This window comes from Salmo trutta, chromosome 27, assembly GCF_901001165.1.
Source record: "Salmo trutta chromosome 27, fSalTru1.1, whole genome shotgun sequence".
NCBI classification, from domain to species: domain Eukaryota; kingdom Metazoa; phylum Chordata; class Actinopteri; order Salmoniformes; family Salmonidae; genus Salmo; species Salmo trutta.
The window spans coordinates 34,620,462-34,640,319 of record NC_042983.1 but is presented as its reverse complement, the minus strand read 5'-3'; the positions used below and the strand labels follow the sequence as shown (position 1 = coordinate 34,640,319).

Here is a 19,858-nt window from a genome sequence, read left to right as displayed (position 1 = left end):
TGGAATCATGTAGTAACCAAAACAGTTTATTTTAAATGTGAAATGTTTCAAAGTAGCCACCCTTTGCCTTGATGACAGCTTTGCACACTCTTCGCATTCTCTGGGTGGCTACTTTGAAGAATCTCAAATATAAAAAATATTTTGATTTGTTTAACACTTTTTTGGTTGCTACATGATTCCTTATGTGTTATTTCATAGTATTGATGTCTTCATTATTATTCTACAATGTATAAAATAGTCAAAATAAAGAAAAACCCTTAAATGAGTAGGTGTGTCCAAACTTTTGACTGGCACTGTAATACGTTTGACTACCCAAATTAATTTACTATAGAACATGACTAATATATTGATTCACCGATATTGTCAGCCGTTATTGGTATATTGATTTTTACCGGTATATTGATACCGGCTGATAATTCCATCGATATTCGATACATATGATGAAAAAATGTATTTCATGTTTATTGCGGCCATTCTCATTCAACCCTTATTTTACCAGGTAAGTTGACTGGGGGACAGCTACAGGGGGAGGAGAGGGGTGGATAAGCCAATTGGAAGCTGGGGATTAGGTGGCCATGATGGAAATGGTTTGCGGGGGAGATTTGTTTTGAATGCAGTCTAGTGCTCTTGCAATTCACCTAGCTTCCACATGGGGGAGAAATTCTAGGTGTAGCACCTTTAAAAATATGAGAAATACATTTTTTACAACTTTTTTTGTGGCATCCAATTGGTAGTTACAGTCTTGTCTCATCGCTGCAACTACACTACGGACTCGGGAGAGACAACGGTCGAGAGCCATGTGTCCTCCGAAACACGACCCTGCCAAGCCACACTGCTTGCTTAGCCCAGAAGCCAGCCACACCAATGTGTTGATGGAAACACCGTCCAACTGACAACCGAAGTCAGCTTGCAGGTGCCCGGCCTGCCAAAGGAGTCACAAGAGCACGATGAGAGAAGGACATCCTGGCCGGCCAAACCCTCCGCCAACCCGGAAGATGATGAGCCAATTGTGCGCCGCCTCATGGGTCTCCTGGTCACGGCCGGCTGTGACAGAGCCTAGATTTGATCCCGAGTCTGCAGTGACGCCTCAGCACAGCGATGCAGTGCCTTAGACCGCTGCGCCACTCAGCAGGCCTAAAGATGAGACATTTGTAATCAGAAGATCATATTAACATGTAAATATTATAGATCGGTAACAGAATAGCAGAATAATACTGCAGCAAATTCAATAATGCTATATTTGAAAATAGTACACTCAATGTAGGCTACTTCCCCTTTAAGAGCTAGCATTCATTTTGTAGTTAATGTTATCCGGGATCCTTGGGAAAACCACATCCTAACCAATAATGTGCATAAATCGTGGATGACTGACAGGGGGAGCTGTATTGAAGCCACTGTGCAGTCAGTCATCTTGGTACTCCTCAATTTTAAAAAAGATTTTGGAACCTATAGAAATGCATTTATTAATGTTTACACAAATTTTTGACACATTTATTATATTGTGAGCTAAACATTAAAAAAAATATATAAAAACATTTTCCTTAAAAGTATATATTTTTTGAGAGTACTGTTACGGTTCCCACTACAACAACAAAAAATACTTAAGTACATGTCATTTTGTCCTTGAAACATTTAATTGAAATACTATAGAATTACATTAATTCCTACGGAGGACTGCTCCTACTGAGTAGTGCCAATATGGCCGACCGGTGGCTTCAAAGCCTCTCAATGGACAATACATCGCGTCAGAAATCCAGGGTTTATATAGGCCATTGAACCTAACCCTAAATTTAAAGATGCACTATGCAGAAATTGCTCCCCATTTCCTGATTGCTAAAATTCTAATAGTTCTCTTAATTTCAGTTAATGTGACAAAACAAGCTAGTGTAGAGAATCATTGCACCATATAAAACCGCTGTGAAATATCTTTTCCCATAACCAAAAATATTGTATTTTCAGCTGGTGTACAAAACCAAAACCTAAGAACGGGAAGCATAGAAATAGAGCACACACAACAGATCTACCGCTTCTTAGACTTGCTTTCAATGAGAATGACAGATCTATAACTCACATTTCGATGTGGATTTGGTTGCAGATTTATTTTGGGCTTGCGCCACAGACAGCTATATCAGTCCACTAACAGAGGACTAGTAAAGGCCCAGTGCAATACTTTTGTGAGAGAAACATATATATATATATTGGATTTCTTATTTTTTTTTAGGGGGAGCTGCAGCACACCTACTTCCCGCTGTTATGCTTTTGAGGGGTCTGAGTTCCTTTGGAGTGTTCACACTGAACAAAAAAATTAAGCGAACTGCACTGAGTTCACAAAAATGTGCTTAAAGGGACCAAGTGTGAAAACACCCTTCGTTTCAGAGGCAAGCCAGCAGTGGGATGCAGGGTGGTATGATGCTGGCTCATGATGTCATTACTGTCACAATTTAAGAAATCAACATTTGAAACATATTTCTTGGACAATTGCTCTTTTGGATGGCAATTTATGAGAACTCAGCGTGCAAAAATTACACTTTTTAATTTCCCCACGGCAGATATCAGTATCTGCTAGATGTGTCCCTTAAAAAATCAAAATCAGTATAGGACACAAAATCCCCATATCAGTAAGGCTCTATGCATCAACATATCAGAATGTTGCACTGTAGCTGTCAACACTTTCTATATTAGTAAGCAAGTATAATATGCATAATTCAGACACAAAAATATCTAGTTACTTTTCCACATTTCAACAATTTAAAATGTCATTTCACATCATATCTTCCATACAAAAGCTGTCATAATACTAGCTCTGAAAATATCATGTTATCATTGCAAAAACTATGATTATTGCCTTCTATTCTCATTTGGCTATATTAGATTGACAACATTGTTGACACCTCAAAACAAGCAATTGATATCATAGCAATGCTACAAATACCTCAGGACTCACCTTGAACATGTTACGACTACAGTATGTACAATCCACTGCTTTCCCACCTGCTGGAAGCACATGGACATACAGTACAAGTCAAAAGTTTGGACACACCTACTCATTCAAGGGTTTTTCTTTATTTTTACTATTTTCTACATTGTAGAATAATAGTGAAGAGATCAAAACTATGAAATAACACATATGGAATCATGCAGTAACCAAAAAACGTACTAAACAAATCAAAATATATTTTATATTTCAGATTCTTCAAAGTAGCCACCCTTTGCCTTGATGACAGCTTTGCACACTCTTGGCCAGCTTCATGAGGTAGTCACGTGGAATACATTTCAATTAACAGGTGTGCCTTGTTAAAAGTTAATTTGTGGAATTTCTTTCCTTCTTAATGTGTTTGAGACAATCAGTTGTGTTGTGACAAGGTAGAGGTGATATACAGAAGATTGTCTTTTACCAAATAGGGCTACGTCCATATTATGGCAAAAACTGCTCAAATAAGCAAAGAGAAATGAAAGTCCATCATTACTTGAAGACATTAAGGTCAGTCAATCTGGAAAACTTCAAGAAAGTTTAACGTTTCTTCAAGTGCAGTTGCAAAAACTATAAAGCGCTAAGATGAAGCTCTCATGAGGACCGCCAAAGGAAAGGAAGACCCAGAGTTACCTCTGCTGCAGAGGATAAGTTCATTAGATTTTGCAGCCCAAATAAATGCTTCACAGAGTTCAAGTAACAGACACATCTCAACATCAACTGTTCAGAGGAGACTGCGTGAAATCAGGCCTTCATGATCAAATTGCTGCAAAGAAACCACTACTACTAATAAGAAGACTTGCTAGGGCCAATAAACATGAGCAATGGACATTAGACAGGTGGAAATCTGTCCTTTGGTCTGATGAGTCCCAATTTGAGATTTTTGGTTCCAACCGCCGTTTCTTTGTGAGACAAAGCGTAGGTGAAGGAATGATCTCTGCATGTGTGGTTCCTACCGTGAAGCATGGAGGAGGAGGTGGGATGTGTGGGGGTGCTTTGCTGGGGACACTGTCTGTGATTTATTTAGAATTCAAGGCACACTTAACCAGCATGGCTACCACAGCATTCTGCAGCGATACTCCATCCCATCTGGTTTGTGCTTAGTGGGACTATCATTTGTTTTTCAACAGGACAATGACCCAAAACACACCTCCAGGCTGTGTAAGTGCAATTTGACCAAGAAGGAGAGTGATGGAGTGCTGCATCAGATGACCTGGCCTCCACAATCACCCGACCTCAACCCAATTGAGATGGTTTGGGAAGAGTTGGACCGCAGATTGAAGGAAAAGCAGCCAACAAGTGCTCAGCATATGTGGGAACTCCTTCAAGACTGTTGGAAAAGCATTCCAGGTGAAGTTGGTTGAGAGAATGCCAAGAATCTGCAAAGCTGTCATCAACGCAAAGGGTGGCTACTTTGAAGAATCTCAAATATAAAATGATTGTAATTTGTTTAACACTTTTTTGTTTACTACATGATTCCATATGTGTTATTTCATAGTTTTGATGTCTTCACTATTATTCTACAATGTAGAAAATTGTAAAAAATAAAGACAAACCCTTGAATGAGTAGGTGTGTCCAAACTTTTGACGAGTACTTAGTTAGAGGGAAAGCCTGTTAGTCTAGTTCATCAGGGGTTTGGAATATTCCGTAACGGTCCTTCAACCAGTCCCAGCTATATCTACTGGCAGGACTTCATTGCTACCTTTCATCTCAGTTAGGCCAGATACTTCTAAGGGAAGTGAGGGCTTTCCAGACATTCCATGGAGTGGGTGGGTTGAAAATGCGACCTGACAAAGATCCAACTCGGATCTAACCGTTGTCTTTTTTATGAGTCTGATTAAATCACTATGGGAGCATACCAGAGTTGCAGACATACATTTTTTTCTTTGATAGCTTCTTGGATGTGCATATTTTTCCAAACGTTCCTGTGTTGAAAATGTAACATGACAGCTATGCCGACTCACATCAGCACACTTGTAAAATCTAATATTGAAATGCATTGAAATGTGTGTGTTCACTGTGCACCTCTCAGATTCTAAAATAGATTTTCAGATTCCCTTTGTTTCTCTTTCTCTCTACAAGTACAAAGACACACACACACACACACACACACACACACACACACACACACACACACACACACACACACACACACACACACACACACACACACACGGACACATTTGTCCTTCAGTCAGTCAGGTAGTTGTTGTTGTCGAACAGCGGGGTGACGGTACCGTCCTTCCACTTGATCAAGATCTCTCCCCGCTGTAGCGAGGAAGAGTGGGCCGGCCGCATGGGGTGCTGAGTGAGGGGGGCTCTCTCGCTGACCACAGGGGACCCCGGCTGACTCACAAGCCCTGTAGGAGTGTACGACTTCAGCACACACACTACTTTCTTCTTCCTGGGAGAGGGAAATCATTCATTTGTAGTTTTGCAACTGTGTGGGCAGTTGTGGTTACTGTAGTTTTAAAAAGTAGTATGTGATGAGTTGTAGTTCTGGGTTGTCATTTCAGAAAAAAATCTTCCTAACCACAGGATCTTTGGAGCATAATTCAGATTCAGTGGGGAAATTTGATAATTCTTGAATGTAGTAGGCATAATACTGGATCCAAAATGTATGTTTATGGTATTACTGGGAAGCTGTATTTCCCCTTAGGTCCCTTGTCAGTAGACCAGTAGTGGTACAGTGGGAAGACAGCAGTGCGCAGGTTAGCCTAGCAGTTAGAACGTTAGGCCAGTAATCGAAAGGTCGCTGGTTCAAATGCCCCAGGTCGACATTGCGCAAAAAAATCTGGCAATTTGCCCTTAACTTTTTGGTGACAGGGGGCAGTATTCGGAAATTCAGATGAATAACGTGCCCAAATTAAACTGCCTGCTACTCGGGCCCAGAAGGTAGGATATGCATATTTGATTTGGATAGAAAATACTCTGAAGTTTCTAAAACTGTTTGAATGATGTCTGTGAGTATAACAGAACTCATATGGCAGGCAAAAACCTGAGAAAAATCCAACCAGGAAGTGTGGAAATCTGAGGTTTGTAGTTTTTCAAGTGATTCCCTGTCCAGTATACAGTGTCTGTGGGGTCATTTTGCATTCCTAAGGCTTCCACTAGATGCCAACAGTCTTTAGAACGTTGTTTCATGCTTCTACTGTGAATGGGGAGAAAATAAGAGGTCCTGGAGTCAGATGACTGAGAGAATGACATGAGTTCAGTGGCGCGCGCTCCCATGAGAGTTAGCTGTGTTCCTTTTCATTTCTGAAGACATTGGAATTGTCCGGTTGGAATATTACTGAAGATTTATGATAAAAACATCCTAAAGATTGATGCTATACATCGTTTGACATTTTTCTACGAACGTAAATATAACTCTTTTTGAGTTTTCGTCGTGACATTTTGTGCGCACTTCCTGCATTTGGAGTAGTAGACTAAACGCGCGAACAAAAAGGAGGTATTTGGACATAAATGATGGACTTTATCGAACAAAACAAACATTTATTGTGGAACTGGGATTCCTGGGAGTGCATTCTGATGAAGATCATCAAAGGTAAGTGAATATTTATAATGCTATTTCTGATTTTAGTTGACTCCAAAATGGCAGGTATCTGTATTGCTTGTTGTTGTTGTCTGAGCGCTGTACTCAGATTATTGCAAAGTGTGCTTTCGCTGTAAAGTTTTTTTGAAATCTGACACAGCGTTTGCATTAAGGAGAAGTGTATTTTATCAATGTTTATGATGAGTATTTCTGTAAATTGATGTGCTCATTCACCGGAGATTTTGGGAGGCAAAACATTTCTGAACATTACAAGCCAATGTAAAATGGGGTTTTTGGATATAAATATTAATTTTATCGAGCAAAACATACATGTATTGTGTAACATGAAGTCCTATGAGTGCCATCTGATGAAGATCATCAAAGGTTAGTGATTCATTTTTGCTGTATTTCTGGTTTTTGTGACGCCTCTCCTTGCTTGGAAAATGGCTGTGTGGTTTTTCTTGTCTCGGCGCTGTCCTAACATAATCTAATGTTATGCTTTCGCCGTAAAGCCTTTTTGAAATCGGACAATGTGGTGGGATTAACGAGAAGTGTATCTTTAAAATGGGATATAATAGTTGTATGTTTGAGAAATTTGAATTATGAGATTTTTGTTGTTTTGAATTTGCCGCCCTGCTATTTCACTGGCTGTTGAATAGAGTGTCCCGCGGGTGAGACGCTAGCGTCCCACATTTCCCAGAGAGGTTAAGCAAGGCACTTAACCTCACTTCTCTCAGGGAGGGTGGGATATGCAAAACAAAAAAAATCCAATTCACACGTGTATTAATAGATACTTGTACATGTGTGAAATAGGAGAACTATAAGCACCCACCTGTTGTGGTGGATGTTGAGTAAGAGCATGACAGTCCCCAGCACCAGAGCCAGAGAGCTCAGCACCAGCATGGCCACTTTCCAGCCAAACCCTGTAACACACACACAAAGAGAGAGGGAGAAACTCCCATAATCGACAGTTCAGAGTAAACAAACTCTTTCCACTTTCAAACTCCAGCAAACCTCTAGAACGTCATATAAAAGGTCTTTAGAAACTGGAAATATCTGAGTGGGCTTGGACATCAATACACCCACTCTACAGATTCCTATGTAAGTTTCCTTCTCCTCTAACACCACCATGTGGTAGATAAGGCAGAGTGGGAGGCCCCAGAGCCCATCGGGGCAGAGAGATGTGTTTTGCCCCTGGGTTTGTTTTGAAGGCAGTTATAGTCTTTCTTCCACACCCCTCTGGCAATAGGTTTCCCAACTCACCATACTCAGCGTTGAAGAATGTCATTGAGGGGCCCTCAGGGCCCATGGTGCTTTCAACTAGATGAGAGTGCTCTGTCCCACGGTCCATTCCAGTGGTGTTAGGGGCAACAACATCATCCCCTGGAACTGGAGGGGGGACATCACATCAGCATGTGAGTGTAATAACACAGGAGTAATACCCTAGTTATTATCTCAAAGCCATAGCCCCTGTTTTATTCATCTGTTCATCAATTAGTATGTCATCTCACCAAAGCCAGACCAAAATACTTAACTGAGGACCATCAGATTGAATTGAATCAAAAGACTTACACATAGGTCTAGACTAGTGCCCCATAGGACTGGCGTAGGGAGGAGCCCCAAGTGAAGAGTTTTGGACTTGCTGGCAACCAGCCCATATTAGGACCCTATTGATTGGAGGGAACTTAGCTGAATGAGATTTAGCCAGCAAGGACAGTGGAAATACAATCCCTGATGGAACTAGTGGTATGTGACCACGCTGAGATGCCATTTGGATCACCCACTGTTAAGCCTAAGATACTGACCAAACCAAGGTATTCTCAAAGCAGATACAAAAAAATTGACTTTGTTACAATGTACAGTACCAGTCAAAAGTTTGGGCACACCTACTCATTCAAGGGGTTTTCTTTATTTGTACTATTTTCTACATTGAAGAATAAAAGTGAAGACATCACAACTATGAAATAACACATATGGAATCATGTAGTAACCAAAAAAGTGTTAAACAAATCAAAATATATTTTATATTTGAGATTCTTCCTTGATGACAGCTTTGCACAGTCTTGGCATTCTCTCAACCAGCTTCACCTGGAATGCTTTTCAAACAGTCTTGAAGGAATTCCCACATACGCTGAGCACTTGTTGGCTGCTTTTCCTTCACTCTGTGGTCTAACTCATTCCAAACCATCTCAATTGGGTTGAGGTTGGTTGATTGTGGAGGCCAGGTCTCTGATGCAGCACAACATCACTCTACAGTACCAGTCAAAAGTTTGGACACACCTACTCATTCAAGGGTTTTTCTTTATTTTTACTATTTTCTACATTAAAAGAATAATAGTGAAGACATCAAAACTGAAATAACACATATGGAATCATGTAGTTACCAAAAAAAGTGTTAAACAAATCAAAATATATTTTATATTTGAGATTCTTCAAAGTAGCCGCCCTTTGCCTTGATGACAGCTTTTCACATTATTGGCATTCTCTCAACCAGCTTCATGAGGTAGTCACTTGGAAAGCATTTCAATTTACATGTGTGCCTTGTTAAAAGTTCATTTGTGGAATTTATTTCCTTCTTAATGTGTTTGAGCCAATCAGTTGTGTTGTGACATGGTATGAGTGGTATACAGAATATAGCCCTATAGAACATCACTCTTCTTCTTGGTCAAATAGCCCTTACACAGCCTGGAGGTTTGTTGGGTCATTGTCCTGTTGAAAAACAAATTATAGTCCTGTAACGCCCTGGCCATAGAGGGGTTTTTTGTTCTTTATTTTGGTTAGGCCAGGGTGTTACATTGGGTGGGCGTTCTATGTTCCTTTTTCTATGTTTTGGTATTTCTTTGTTTTGGGCCGTGTGTGTGGCTCCCAATCAGGCACAGCTGAAGCTCGTTGCTGCTGATTGGGAGTCACACATAAGGAGCATGTTTTTCCTTTGGGTTTTGTGGGTAATTGTTTCTGTTTGAGTATTTTCCTAACAGGACTGTTTGCTGTCGTTTTGTTCATTTTGTAGTGTTCTCTTGTTTATTTGAATTAAAATTCTAATGATGAGCACATCCTCTGCTGCACCTTGGTTCCCTCTTACAGACAGCCGTTACAGAATTACCCACCAAAAACGGACCAAGCAGCAGAGGAAGAAGAGGCACCAGTAGAACGACTCATGGACTTTGGAGAAGATGGAGAGGATCGTTCAGGATTCCTGGAGATGGGAGGAATTACTGGACGAAGGTGAACCATGGGCTCAAGCTGGGGCGTATCGCCGCCCGCAGTGGGAGATCGAGGCGGCGAGAGCTGAGAGGCGCTGGTACGAGGCAAGGGAGCTCAACGGACACGGGAGGCAGCCCCACCATTTTTTTGGGGGGGGGGTACACGGGGAGATTGGCAGAGTCAGGTGGTAGACCTAAGCCAACTCCCCGTGCTTACCGGAAGCAGCGTGGTACTGGTAAGACACCGTGTTATGCTGTGGAGCGCACGGTGTCCCCAGTGCGCGTTCAAAGCCCGGTGCGCTACATACCAGCCCCCCGCAAGTGCCATGCGAGTGCAGGCATCGAGCCAGGGCGGATGGTGCCAGCTCAGCGCGTCTGGTCTCCAGTGCGCCTCCTCGGTCCAGGTTATCCTGCGCCGGCGTTGCGCACTGTGTCTCCAGAGCGCTGGGAGGGTCCAGTTCGCCCAATGCCTGCTCTCCGCCTGTGCCGGGCCAAAGTGGGCATTCAGCCTGGAGTGTGGGTAAAGAGTGTCCGTACCAGAACTCCAGTGCTCCCCCACAGCCCGGTTTATCCTGTGCCTCCTCCTCGGACCAGGCCTCCAGTGGGTCTCCCCATCCTGGTCCATCCTGTGCCACCTCCCAGGACCAGGCCTCCAGTGGGTCTCCCCATCCTGGTCCATCCTGTGCCACCTCCCAGGACTAGGCCTCCAGTGGGTCTCCCCATCCTGGTCCGTCCTGTGCCACCTCCCAGGACTAGGCCTCCAGTGGGTCTCACCTGTCCAGAGCAGTCAGAGCTGCCCGCCAGTCAACAGTCGCCAGAGCTTCCCGCCAGTCAACAGTCGCCAGAGCTTCCCGCCAGTCAACAGTCGCCAGAGCTTCCCGCCAGTCAACAGTCGCCAGAGCTTCCCGCCAGTCAACAGTCGCCAGAGCTTCCCGCCAGTCAACAGTCGCCAGAGCTTCCCGCCAGTCAACAGTCGTCAGAGCTTCCCGCCAGTCAACAGTCGTCAGAGCTGCCCGCCAGTCAACAGTCGCCAGAGAGGTCAGACTGCGCTGAACTGCCGGAGTGGCCAGACTGCGCTGAACTGCCGGAGTGGCCAGACTGCCCTGAACTGCCGGAGTGGCCAGACTGCCCTGAACTGCCGGAGTGGCCAGACTGCCCTGAACTGCCGGAGTGGCCAGACTGCCCTGAACTGCCGGAGTGGCCAGACTGCCCTGAACTGCCGGAGTGGCCAGACTGTCCTGAACTGCCAGAGTGGCCAGGGACGCCCGCCAGCCCGGTGAGTCCTGTGCCTACGCCTAGGGCCAGGCCTCTGTCATGTCTCCCCAGCCTGGTGAATCCTGGGTCAGTGCCGTCGGAGCAGCCAGGGTCGCCCGCCAGCCGGGTGCAACCATCGCCGCCCGCCAGCCGGGCGCAACCATCGCCGGCCGCCAGCCGGGCGCAACAAGGGTCGCCCGCCAGCCGGGCGCAACCATCGCCGCCCGCCAGCCGGGCGCAGTCAGCGTCGCCCACCAGACCTTCGGCGCGGCCAGGTGCGCCACCTAAGAGGGCGACGTCAAGGGTGGAGCAGAGGCCACGTCCCGCACCTGAGCCGCCGCCGTAAGAAGGCCCACCCGGACCCTCCCCTTCAGAGTCAGGTTTTGCGGCCGGAGTCCACACCTTTGGGGGGGGGGGTACTGTAACGCCCTGGCCATAGAGAGGGGTTTTTTGTTCTTTATTTTGGTTAGGCCAGGGTGTTACATTGGGTGGGCGTTCTATGTTCCTTTTTCTATGTTTTGGTATTTCTTTGTTTTGGGCCGTGTGTGTGGCTCCCAATCAGGCACAGCTGAAGCTCGTTGCTGCTGATTGGGAGTCACACATAAGGAGCATGTTTTTCCTTTGGGTTTTGTGGGTAATTGTTTCTGTTTGAGTATTTTCCTAACAGGACTGTTTGCTGTCGTTTTGTTCATTTTGTAGTGTTCTCTTGTTTATTTGAATTAAAATTCTAATGATGAGCACATTCTCTGCTGCACCTTGGTTCCCTCTTACAGACAGCCGTTACAAGTCCCATTAAGAGCAAACAGATGGGATGGAGTATCGCTGCAGAATGCTGTGGTAGCCATACTGGTTCAGTGTGCCTTAAACTCCAATTAAATCTCTGACAGTGTCACCAGCAAAGCACCCCCACACCATCACACCACCTCTTCCATGCTTCACGGTGGGAACCACACAGGCGGAGATCATCCATTAATCTACTCATCAGACCAAAGAACAGATTTCCACCAGTCTAATGTCCATTTCTCTTGTTTCTTGGCCCAAGCAAGTCTCTTCTTATTATTGGTGTCCTTAAGTAGTGGTTTATTTGCAGCAACTCAAGAAGATGGAGAGGATCGTTCAGGATTCCTGGAGATGGGAGGAATTACTGGACGAAGGTGAACCATGGGCTCAAGCTGGGGCGTATCGCCGCCCGCAGTGGGAGATCGAGGCGGCGAGAGCTGAGAGGCGCTGGTACGAGGCAAGGGAGCTCAACGGACACGGGAGGCAGCCCCACCATTTTTTTGGGGGGGGGGTACACGGGGAGATTGGCAGAGTCAGGTGGTAGACCTAAGCCAACTCCCCGTGCTTACCGGAAGCAGCGTGGTACTGGTAAGACACCGTGTTATGCTGTGGAGCGCACGGTGTCCCCAGTGCGCGTTCAAAGCCCGGTGCGCTACATACCAGCCCCCCGCAAGTGCCATGCGAGTGCAGGCATCGAGCCAGGGCGGATGGTGCCAGCTCAGCGCGTCTGGTCTCCAGTGCGCCTCCTCGGTCCAGGTTATCCTGCGCCGGCGTTGCGCACTGTGTCTCCAGAGCGCTGGGAGGGTCCAGTTCGCCCAATGCCTGCTCTCCGCCTGTGCCGGGCCAAAGTGGGCATTCAGCCTGGAGTGTGGGTAAAGAGTGTCCGTACCAGAACTCCAGTGCTCCCCCACAGCCCGGTTTATCCTGTGCCTCCTCCTCGGACCAGGCCTCCAGTGGGTCTCCCCATCCTGGTCCATCCTGTGCCACCTCCCAGGACCAGGCCTCCAGTGGGTCTCCCCATCCTGGTCCATCCTGTGCCACCTCCCAGGACTAGGCCTCCAGTGGGTCTCCCCATCCTGGTCCGTCCTGTGCCACCTCCCAGGACTAGGCCTCCAGTGGGTCTCACCTGTCCAGAGCAGTCAGAGCTGCCCGCCAGTCAACAGTCGCCAGAGCTTCCCGCCAGTCAACAGTCGCCAGAGCTTCCCGCCAGTCAACAGTCGCCAGAGCTTCCCGCCAGTCAACAGTCGCCAGAGCTTCCCGCCAGTCAACAGTCGCCAGAGCTTCCCGCCAGTCAACAGTCGCCAGAGCTTCCCGCCAGTCAACAGTCGTCAGAGCTTCCCGCCAGTCAACAGTCGTCAGAGCTGCCCGCCAGTCAACAGTCGCCAGAGAGGTCAGACTGCGCTGAACTGCCGGAGTGGCCAGACTGCGCTGAACTGCCGGAGTGGCCAGACTGCCCTGAACTGCCGGAGTGGCCAGACTGCCCTGAACTGCCGGAGTGGCCAGACTGCCCTGAACTGCCGGAGTGGCCAGACTGCCCTGAACTGCCGGAGTGGCCAGACTGCCCTGAACTGCCGGAGTGGCCAGACTGTCCTGAACTGCCAGAGTGGCCAGGGACGCCCGCCAGCCCGGTGAGTCCTGTGCCTACGCCTAGGGCCAGGCCTCTGTCATGTCTCCCCAGCCTGGTGAATCCTGGGTCAGTGCCGTCGGAGCAGCCAGGGTCGCCCGCCAGCCGGGTGCAACCATCGCCGCCCGCCAGCCGGGCGCAACCATCGCCGGCCGCCAGCCGGGCGCAACAAGGGTCGCCCGCCAGCCGGGCGCAACCATCGCCGCCCGCCAGCCGGGCGCAGTCAGCGTCGCCCACCAGACCTTCGGCGCGGCCAGGTGCGCCACCTAAGAGGGCGACGTCAAGGGTGGAGCAGAGGCCACGTCCCGCACCTGAGCCGCCGCCGTAAGAAGGCCCACCCGGACCCTCCCCTTCAGAGTCAGGTTTTGCGGCCGGAGTCCACACCTTTGGGGGGGGGGGTACTGTAACGCCCTGGCCATAGAGAGGGGTTTTTTGTTCTTTATTTTGGTTAGGCCAGGGTGTTACATTGGGTGGGCGTTCTATGTTCCTTTTTCTATGTTTTGGTATTTCTTTGTTTTGGGCCGTGTGTGTGGCTCCCAATCAGGCACAGCTGAAGCTCGTTGCTGCTGATTGGGAGTCACACATAAGGAGCATGTTTTTCCTTTGGGTTTTGTGGGTAATTGTTTCTGTTTGAGTATTTTCCTAACAGGACTGTTTGCTGTCGTTTTGTTCATTTTGTAGTGTTCTCTTGTTTATTTGAATTAAAATTCTAATGATGAGCACATTCTCTGCTGCACCTTGGTTCCCTCTTACAGACAGCCGTTACAAGTCCCATTAAGAGCAAACAGATGGGATGGAGTATCGCTGCAGAATGCTGTGGTAGCCATACTGGTTCAGTGTGCCTTAAACTCCAATTAAATCTCTGACAGTGTCACCAGCAAAGCACCCCCACACCATCACACCACCTCTTCCATGCTTCACGGTGGGAACCACACAGGCGGAGATCATCCATTAATCTACTCATCAGACCAAAGAACAGATTTCCACCAGTCTAATGTCCATTTCTCTTGTTTCTTGGCCCAAGCAAGTCTCTTCTTATTATTGGTGTCCTTAAGTAGTGGTTTATTTGCAGCAACTCAACCATGAAGGCCTGATTCATGCAGTCTCCTCTGAACAGTTGATCTTGAGATGTGTCTGTTACTTGAACTCTGTGAAACATTTATTTGGGCTGCAATTTCTGAGGCTGGTAACTCTAATGAACTTATCCTCTGCAGCAGAGAAAATTCTCGGTCATCCTTTCCTGTGGTGGTCCTCATGAGAAGCAGTTTCATCATAGTGCTTGATGATTTTTGCGACTGTACTTGAAGAAACTTCAAGATTGACTGACCTTAATGTCTTCAAGTAATGATGGACTTTCGTTTCTCTTTGCTTATTTGAGCAGTTCTTGCCATAATATGGACTTGGTCGTTTACAAAATAGGGCTATATTCTGTATACCACTCATACCATGTCACAACACAACTGATTGGCTCAAACACATTAAGAAGGAAATAAATTCCACAAGAACTTTTAACAAGGCACACATGTTAATTGAAATGCTTTCCAAGTGACTACCTCATGAAGCTGGTTGAGAGAATGCCAAGAATGTGAAAAGCTGTCATCAAGGCAAAGGGCGGCTACTTCGAAGAATCTCAAATATAAAATATATTTTGATTTGTTTAACACTTTTTTTGGTAACTACATGATTCCATATGTGTTATTTCAGTTTTGATGTCTTCACTATTATTCTTTTAATGTAGAAAATAGTAAAAATAAAGAAAAACCCTTGAATGAGTAGGTGTGTCCAAACTTTTGACTGGTACTGTATGTCCATGTGCTTCCAGCAGGTGAGAAAGCAGTGGATTGTACATACTGTATGAGTCCTGATGTATTTGTAGCATTGCTATGATATCAATTGCTAGTGTTTTGAGGTGTCAACAATCTAATATAGCCAAATGATAATAGAAGAGAATAATCATAGTTTTTGCAATGATAACATGATATTTTCAGAGCTAGTATTATGACAGCTTTTGTATGGAAGATATGATGTGAAATGACATTTTAAATTGTTGAAATGTGGAAAAGTAACTAAATATTTTTGACAGCTACTGTGCAATATTCTGATATGTTGATGCATAGAGCCTTACTGATATGGGGATTTTGGGTCCGATACCGATTTTTTAAGGGACACATCTAACAGATACTGATATCTGCCGTGGGGAAATTAAAAAGTGTAATTTTTGCACGCTGAGTTCTCATAAATTGCCATCCAAAAGAGCAATTGTCCAAGAAATATGTTTCAAATGTTGATTTCTTAAATTGTGACAGTAATGACATCATGAGCCAGCATCATACCACCCTGCATCCCACTGCTGGCTTGCCTCTGAAACGAAGGGTTTTTTCACACTTGGTCCCTTTAAGCACATTTTTGTGAACTCAGTGCAGTTCGCTTAATTTTTTGTTCAGTGTGAACACTGAACTCAGACCCCTCAAAAGCATAACAGCGGGAAGTAGGTGTGCTGCAGCTCCCCCTAAAAAAATAAGAAATACCAAAATATATATATGTTTCTCTCACAAAAGTAGTGCACTGGGCCTTTACTCGTCCTGTATTAGTGGACTGATATAGCTGTCTGTAGCGCAGGCCCCCCCAAAAATCTGCAACCAAATCCACATCGAAATGTGAGTTATAGATCTGTCATTCTCATTGAAAGCAAGTCTAGGAAGCGGTAGATCTGTTGTGTGTGCTCTATTTCTATGCTTCCCGTTCTTAGGTTTTGTACACCAGCTGAAAATACAATATTTTTGGTTAGGGGAAAAGATATTTCACAGCGGTTTTATATGTTGCAATGATTCTCTACACTAGCTTGTTTTGTCACATAAACTGAAATTAAGATAACTATTAGAATTTTAGCAATCAGGAAATGGGGCGAATTTCTGCATAGTGCATCTTTAAATTTAGGGTTAGGTTCAATTGTCTATATAAACCCTGGATTTCTGACGCTATGTATTGTCCATTGAGAGGCTTTGAAGCCACCGGTCGGCCATATTGGCACTACCCAGTAGGAGCAGTCCTCCGTAGGAATTAATGTAATTCTATAGTATTTCAATTAAATGTTTCAAGGACAAAATGACATGTACTTAAGTATTTTTTGTTGTTGTAGTGGGAACCGTAACAGTACTCTCAAAAAATATATACTTTTAAGGAAAATGTTTTTATATATTTTTTTTAATGTTTAGCTCACAATATAATAAATGTGTCAAAAATTTGTGTAAACATTAATAAATGCATTTCTATAGGTTCCAAAATCTTTTTTAAAATTGAGGAGTACCAAGATGACTGCGCAGTGGCTTCAATACAGCTCCCCCTGTCAGTCATCCACGATTTATGCACATTATTGGTTAGGATATGGTTTTCCCAAGGATCCCGGATAACATTAACCACAAAATGAATGCTAGCTCTTAAAGGGGCAGTAGCCTACATTGACTGTACAATTTTCAAAACAGCATTATTTATTCTGCTGCAGTATTATTCTGCTATTCTGTTACCAATATATAACATTTACATGTTAATATGATATAAACTTTTAAAGTCCTTGACATTTTCTGGATTGACTGACCTTCATGTATTAAAAGTAATGATAGACTGTCGTTCCTCTTTGCTTATTTGAGCTGTTCTTGCCATAATATGGACTTGGTCTTTTACTAAATAGGGCTATCTTTTGTATACCACCACTACCTTGTCATAACACAACTGATTGGCTCAAATGCATTAAGGAAAGAAAGTCCACAAATGAACTTTTAACAACGCACACCTGTTAATCGAAATGTATTCCAGTTGACTACCTCATGAAGCTGGTTGAAAGAATTCCAAGAGTGTGCAAAGCTGTTATCAAGGCAAAGGGTGGATACTTTGAAGAATCTAAAATATATTTTGATTTGTTTAACACTTTTTGGTAACTACATGATTCCATATGTGTTATTTCATAGTTTTGATGTTTTCATTATCATTCTACAATGTAGAAAATTGTAAAAATAAATAAAAACTCTGGAATGAGTAGGTGTATCCAAACTTTTGACTGGTACTGTATTTCTATAGCAAAAGATAGATCAGTAGAACCAATACTGACAGAATAACTTGTTAGATGTTGTTTGGTAGGCACTGCATAGGAGACAATGGAAATAATGGTGACTATGACCCAAGACATGTAGCCTACAAGTACAATTGTGTTAATGTAATTCAGCGCTTGACAGCGAGGAAATCTAAGACGATGAAAATGGCAGTTAAATATCCCAGTATGATGAAAATGAATGAGCTCTATAATGAAAGCTACTGATGGATGACATGAGGCACGTCCCTTCTCTATGATGGGACCCTAGTCGACGGTTCTTCTTACTCGACTGTGGTTGGCTGTTTGTATTGGAAGGGGTACTTGTTGAGGGGGGCAGAGCAGCAGTTTGTGTGGACCTGTGGCGATGGTGGTGGTGATGGCTGGCTCTATTCCCACAGACAGTATGGTTGCCCAGCGTTCTCCACTTGCTGGCCTGTCTACGCTCTTTAGAGAGGAAGACCTTAGACGACTTAGAGGATACGTGACGAGCGCTGAGGTGGAGCCCCTTTCCTTGCAGTGTGAGGTGGCCCTTCTTGGAGCAAGCCCATGCCTGGCCCTCCCTGCCCACCTCGCCACCTGCAGCCCCAGCTCCCTCCTCATTCCCAGGGCCACAGTGGTGCAGGCTGACACTCAGATCATGCTCCTGGCCACTCAGACACTCTCCTGTGAGCCGGCTGCTCAGGGCTAGGCGCTCAGGGAGCCACTGCCACTCCTGCAGTGCTGAACCAGGGATGCACTCCTGTAGCACCACCCTGCTCCCAGGATGCCCATCCTGGACCAGGACCTGCACACACTTACCCAACAGCTCATTCCTGATGCTAAAGCCAGCCGCCTCTATGGGAGAAAACAGTATAATATAACATTACAGTGCATTAGCCTATGAAAGGAAAAAAGCTCCTTGGACAAACAAATGTGTCCAGGTCAGATGAGGTTGGCTATAAGGTGTAGGGTCAGGGCTAAAAGGCTCTGGTTTACAGCCATGTTATAAACTAGATAATTTTGTAATATGAGCTGGTTAAATAACAATGTCCTGCCCAGTGGAGGGATTATTCCCATGTTGTGTTTTGGTAGCTATTCATTGGTTGCATGTTTTTTCACAATATTGTTTTGAACATTCGTTTTGTACAGATGACCGACTGAGCATTCTACTCAATGCATCATTATTGAGCACTGATGAAGACTTCATCAAAAGAGCATTTACAATGGCTTGGAAATACCACGACATTAAAAGGGATGCAAACAATTAATAGGAAAACCTTGTCATCATTTTGATGTCGCTAGACTGACTTTTGATGCAGTATAACTTTAGCTAAGATTGAAGGAAGGTCACCGGATTTTAGCTAAGTAGCTAACGTTCTCGTTCTAGCTATTTGTTTGAAGCACTTTGCTAGCTAATGACAACATTGCCACCTGTCTAAAGTACATTTGACGACATGAAGATGCTGGCAAAATTGTTTCCTACCAAATATTTGACTATTTTAGCAATGTCATCGTATTTCCAGGCACTAAATTGTAATTTTCACTCAAAAGTCGTTAGCCTCGTCCAGGATGGCGCCCCAGTGGCGCAGCGGTCTAAGGCACTGCTTCTCAGTGCTTGAGGCGTCACTACTGACACCCTGGTTCGATTCTAGGCTGTATCACAACCGGCCGTGATTGGGAGTCCCATAGGGCGGCGCACAATTTACCCAGCTTCGTCCGGTGTAGGCAGTCATTGTAAATAGGAGATCGTTCCTAACTGACTTGCCTAGTCAAATAAAATAATGACTGGGTTTAACACTTTAGGACGCCGGTAGATTCATAACAATGACGAGACCGAGTGATGGAGGTGGAACCTCCTATAACGTTACTCTGTGAAGTCGAGACAGTCAGTAACTAAATGCTGAATTATTGCGTTACAACAAGCCTCTTCGCACTAAAATGTAATTTAACTTATTTTTAATAGATTTCTTTATACTTTTTTGTTGTTGTTGATTACTTTATACTTGTAAAGCTAACTTTTTGAGCTGCTACAGTAACTACTGTATAGTAGCTAGCTAGCTAAAAACAAATGTGGATGCATGCAAACTACTGTAACGTTAGCAAACAAGCTAAGTTTGCTAACTACAAACAATATTGTTAAGTCTAAACCAGAAAACTAGGTAGCTTATAATGTTTTCTAGTATAGAAAAATAAAGGAGAAAAACAACACATTTCCCCATTAACTACAGATAACGTTAGCTAGTAACTAGCTAGCAACTTTCTTACAAGTTCTTACCGTGGAAAACGAGTATGAAAACGCAGGGACCCCAAAACCTGTTCCCCATGACAAGTGGTGCTTTAATGTCTCCCGTGGCAACAGCCTAAATGTGTGCGTTGGGGTGTTGAGTAGAGATGTGTTCCCCTTCAGGGGCGAGGGGTGTGTGA

The 19,858-nt window shown here is 44.8% G+C and overlaps 1 protein-coding gene across 2 annotated transcripts; it reads right to left on the bottom strand.

Annotated features, from left to right (window-relative positions):
- Positions 1-437: 437 nt before the first annotated feature.
- On the bottom strand, positions 438-19,827 carry LOC115164928 (uncharacterized). Of its 2 annotated transcripts, XM_029717854.1 has the most exons (7): positions 19,710-19,827; positions 17,741-18,289; positions 7,771-7,896; positions 7,340-7,430; positions 5,210-5,376; positions 2,945-2,994; positions 438-1,134 (listed from the first exon to the last, which is right to left on the bottom strand). In XM_029717854.1, the coding sequence occupies exons 1-7, from the start codon at positions 19,756-19,758 to the stop codon at positions 1,126-1,128; spliced, it is 1,041 nt and encodes a 346-aa protein (XP_029573714.1). In that variant the 5' UTR covers positions 19,759-19,827; the 3' UTR covers positions 438-1,125. The 2 variants fall into 2 exon arrangements, with proteins under 2 accessions (XP_029573714.1, XP_029573713.1); XM_029717853.1 differs by lacking the exon at positions 438-1,134 and having other exon boundaries at positions 2,079-2,994.
- Positions 19,828-19,858: the final 31 nt, after the last annotated feature.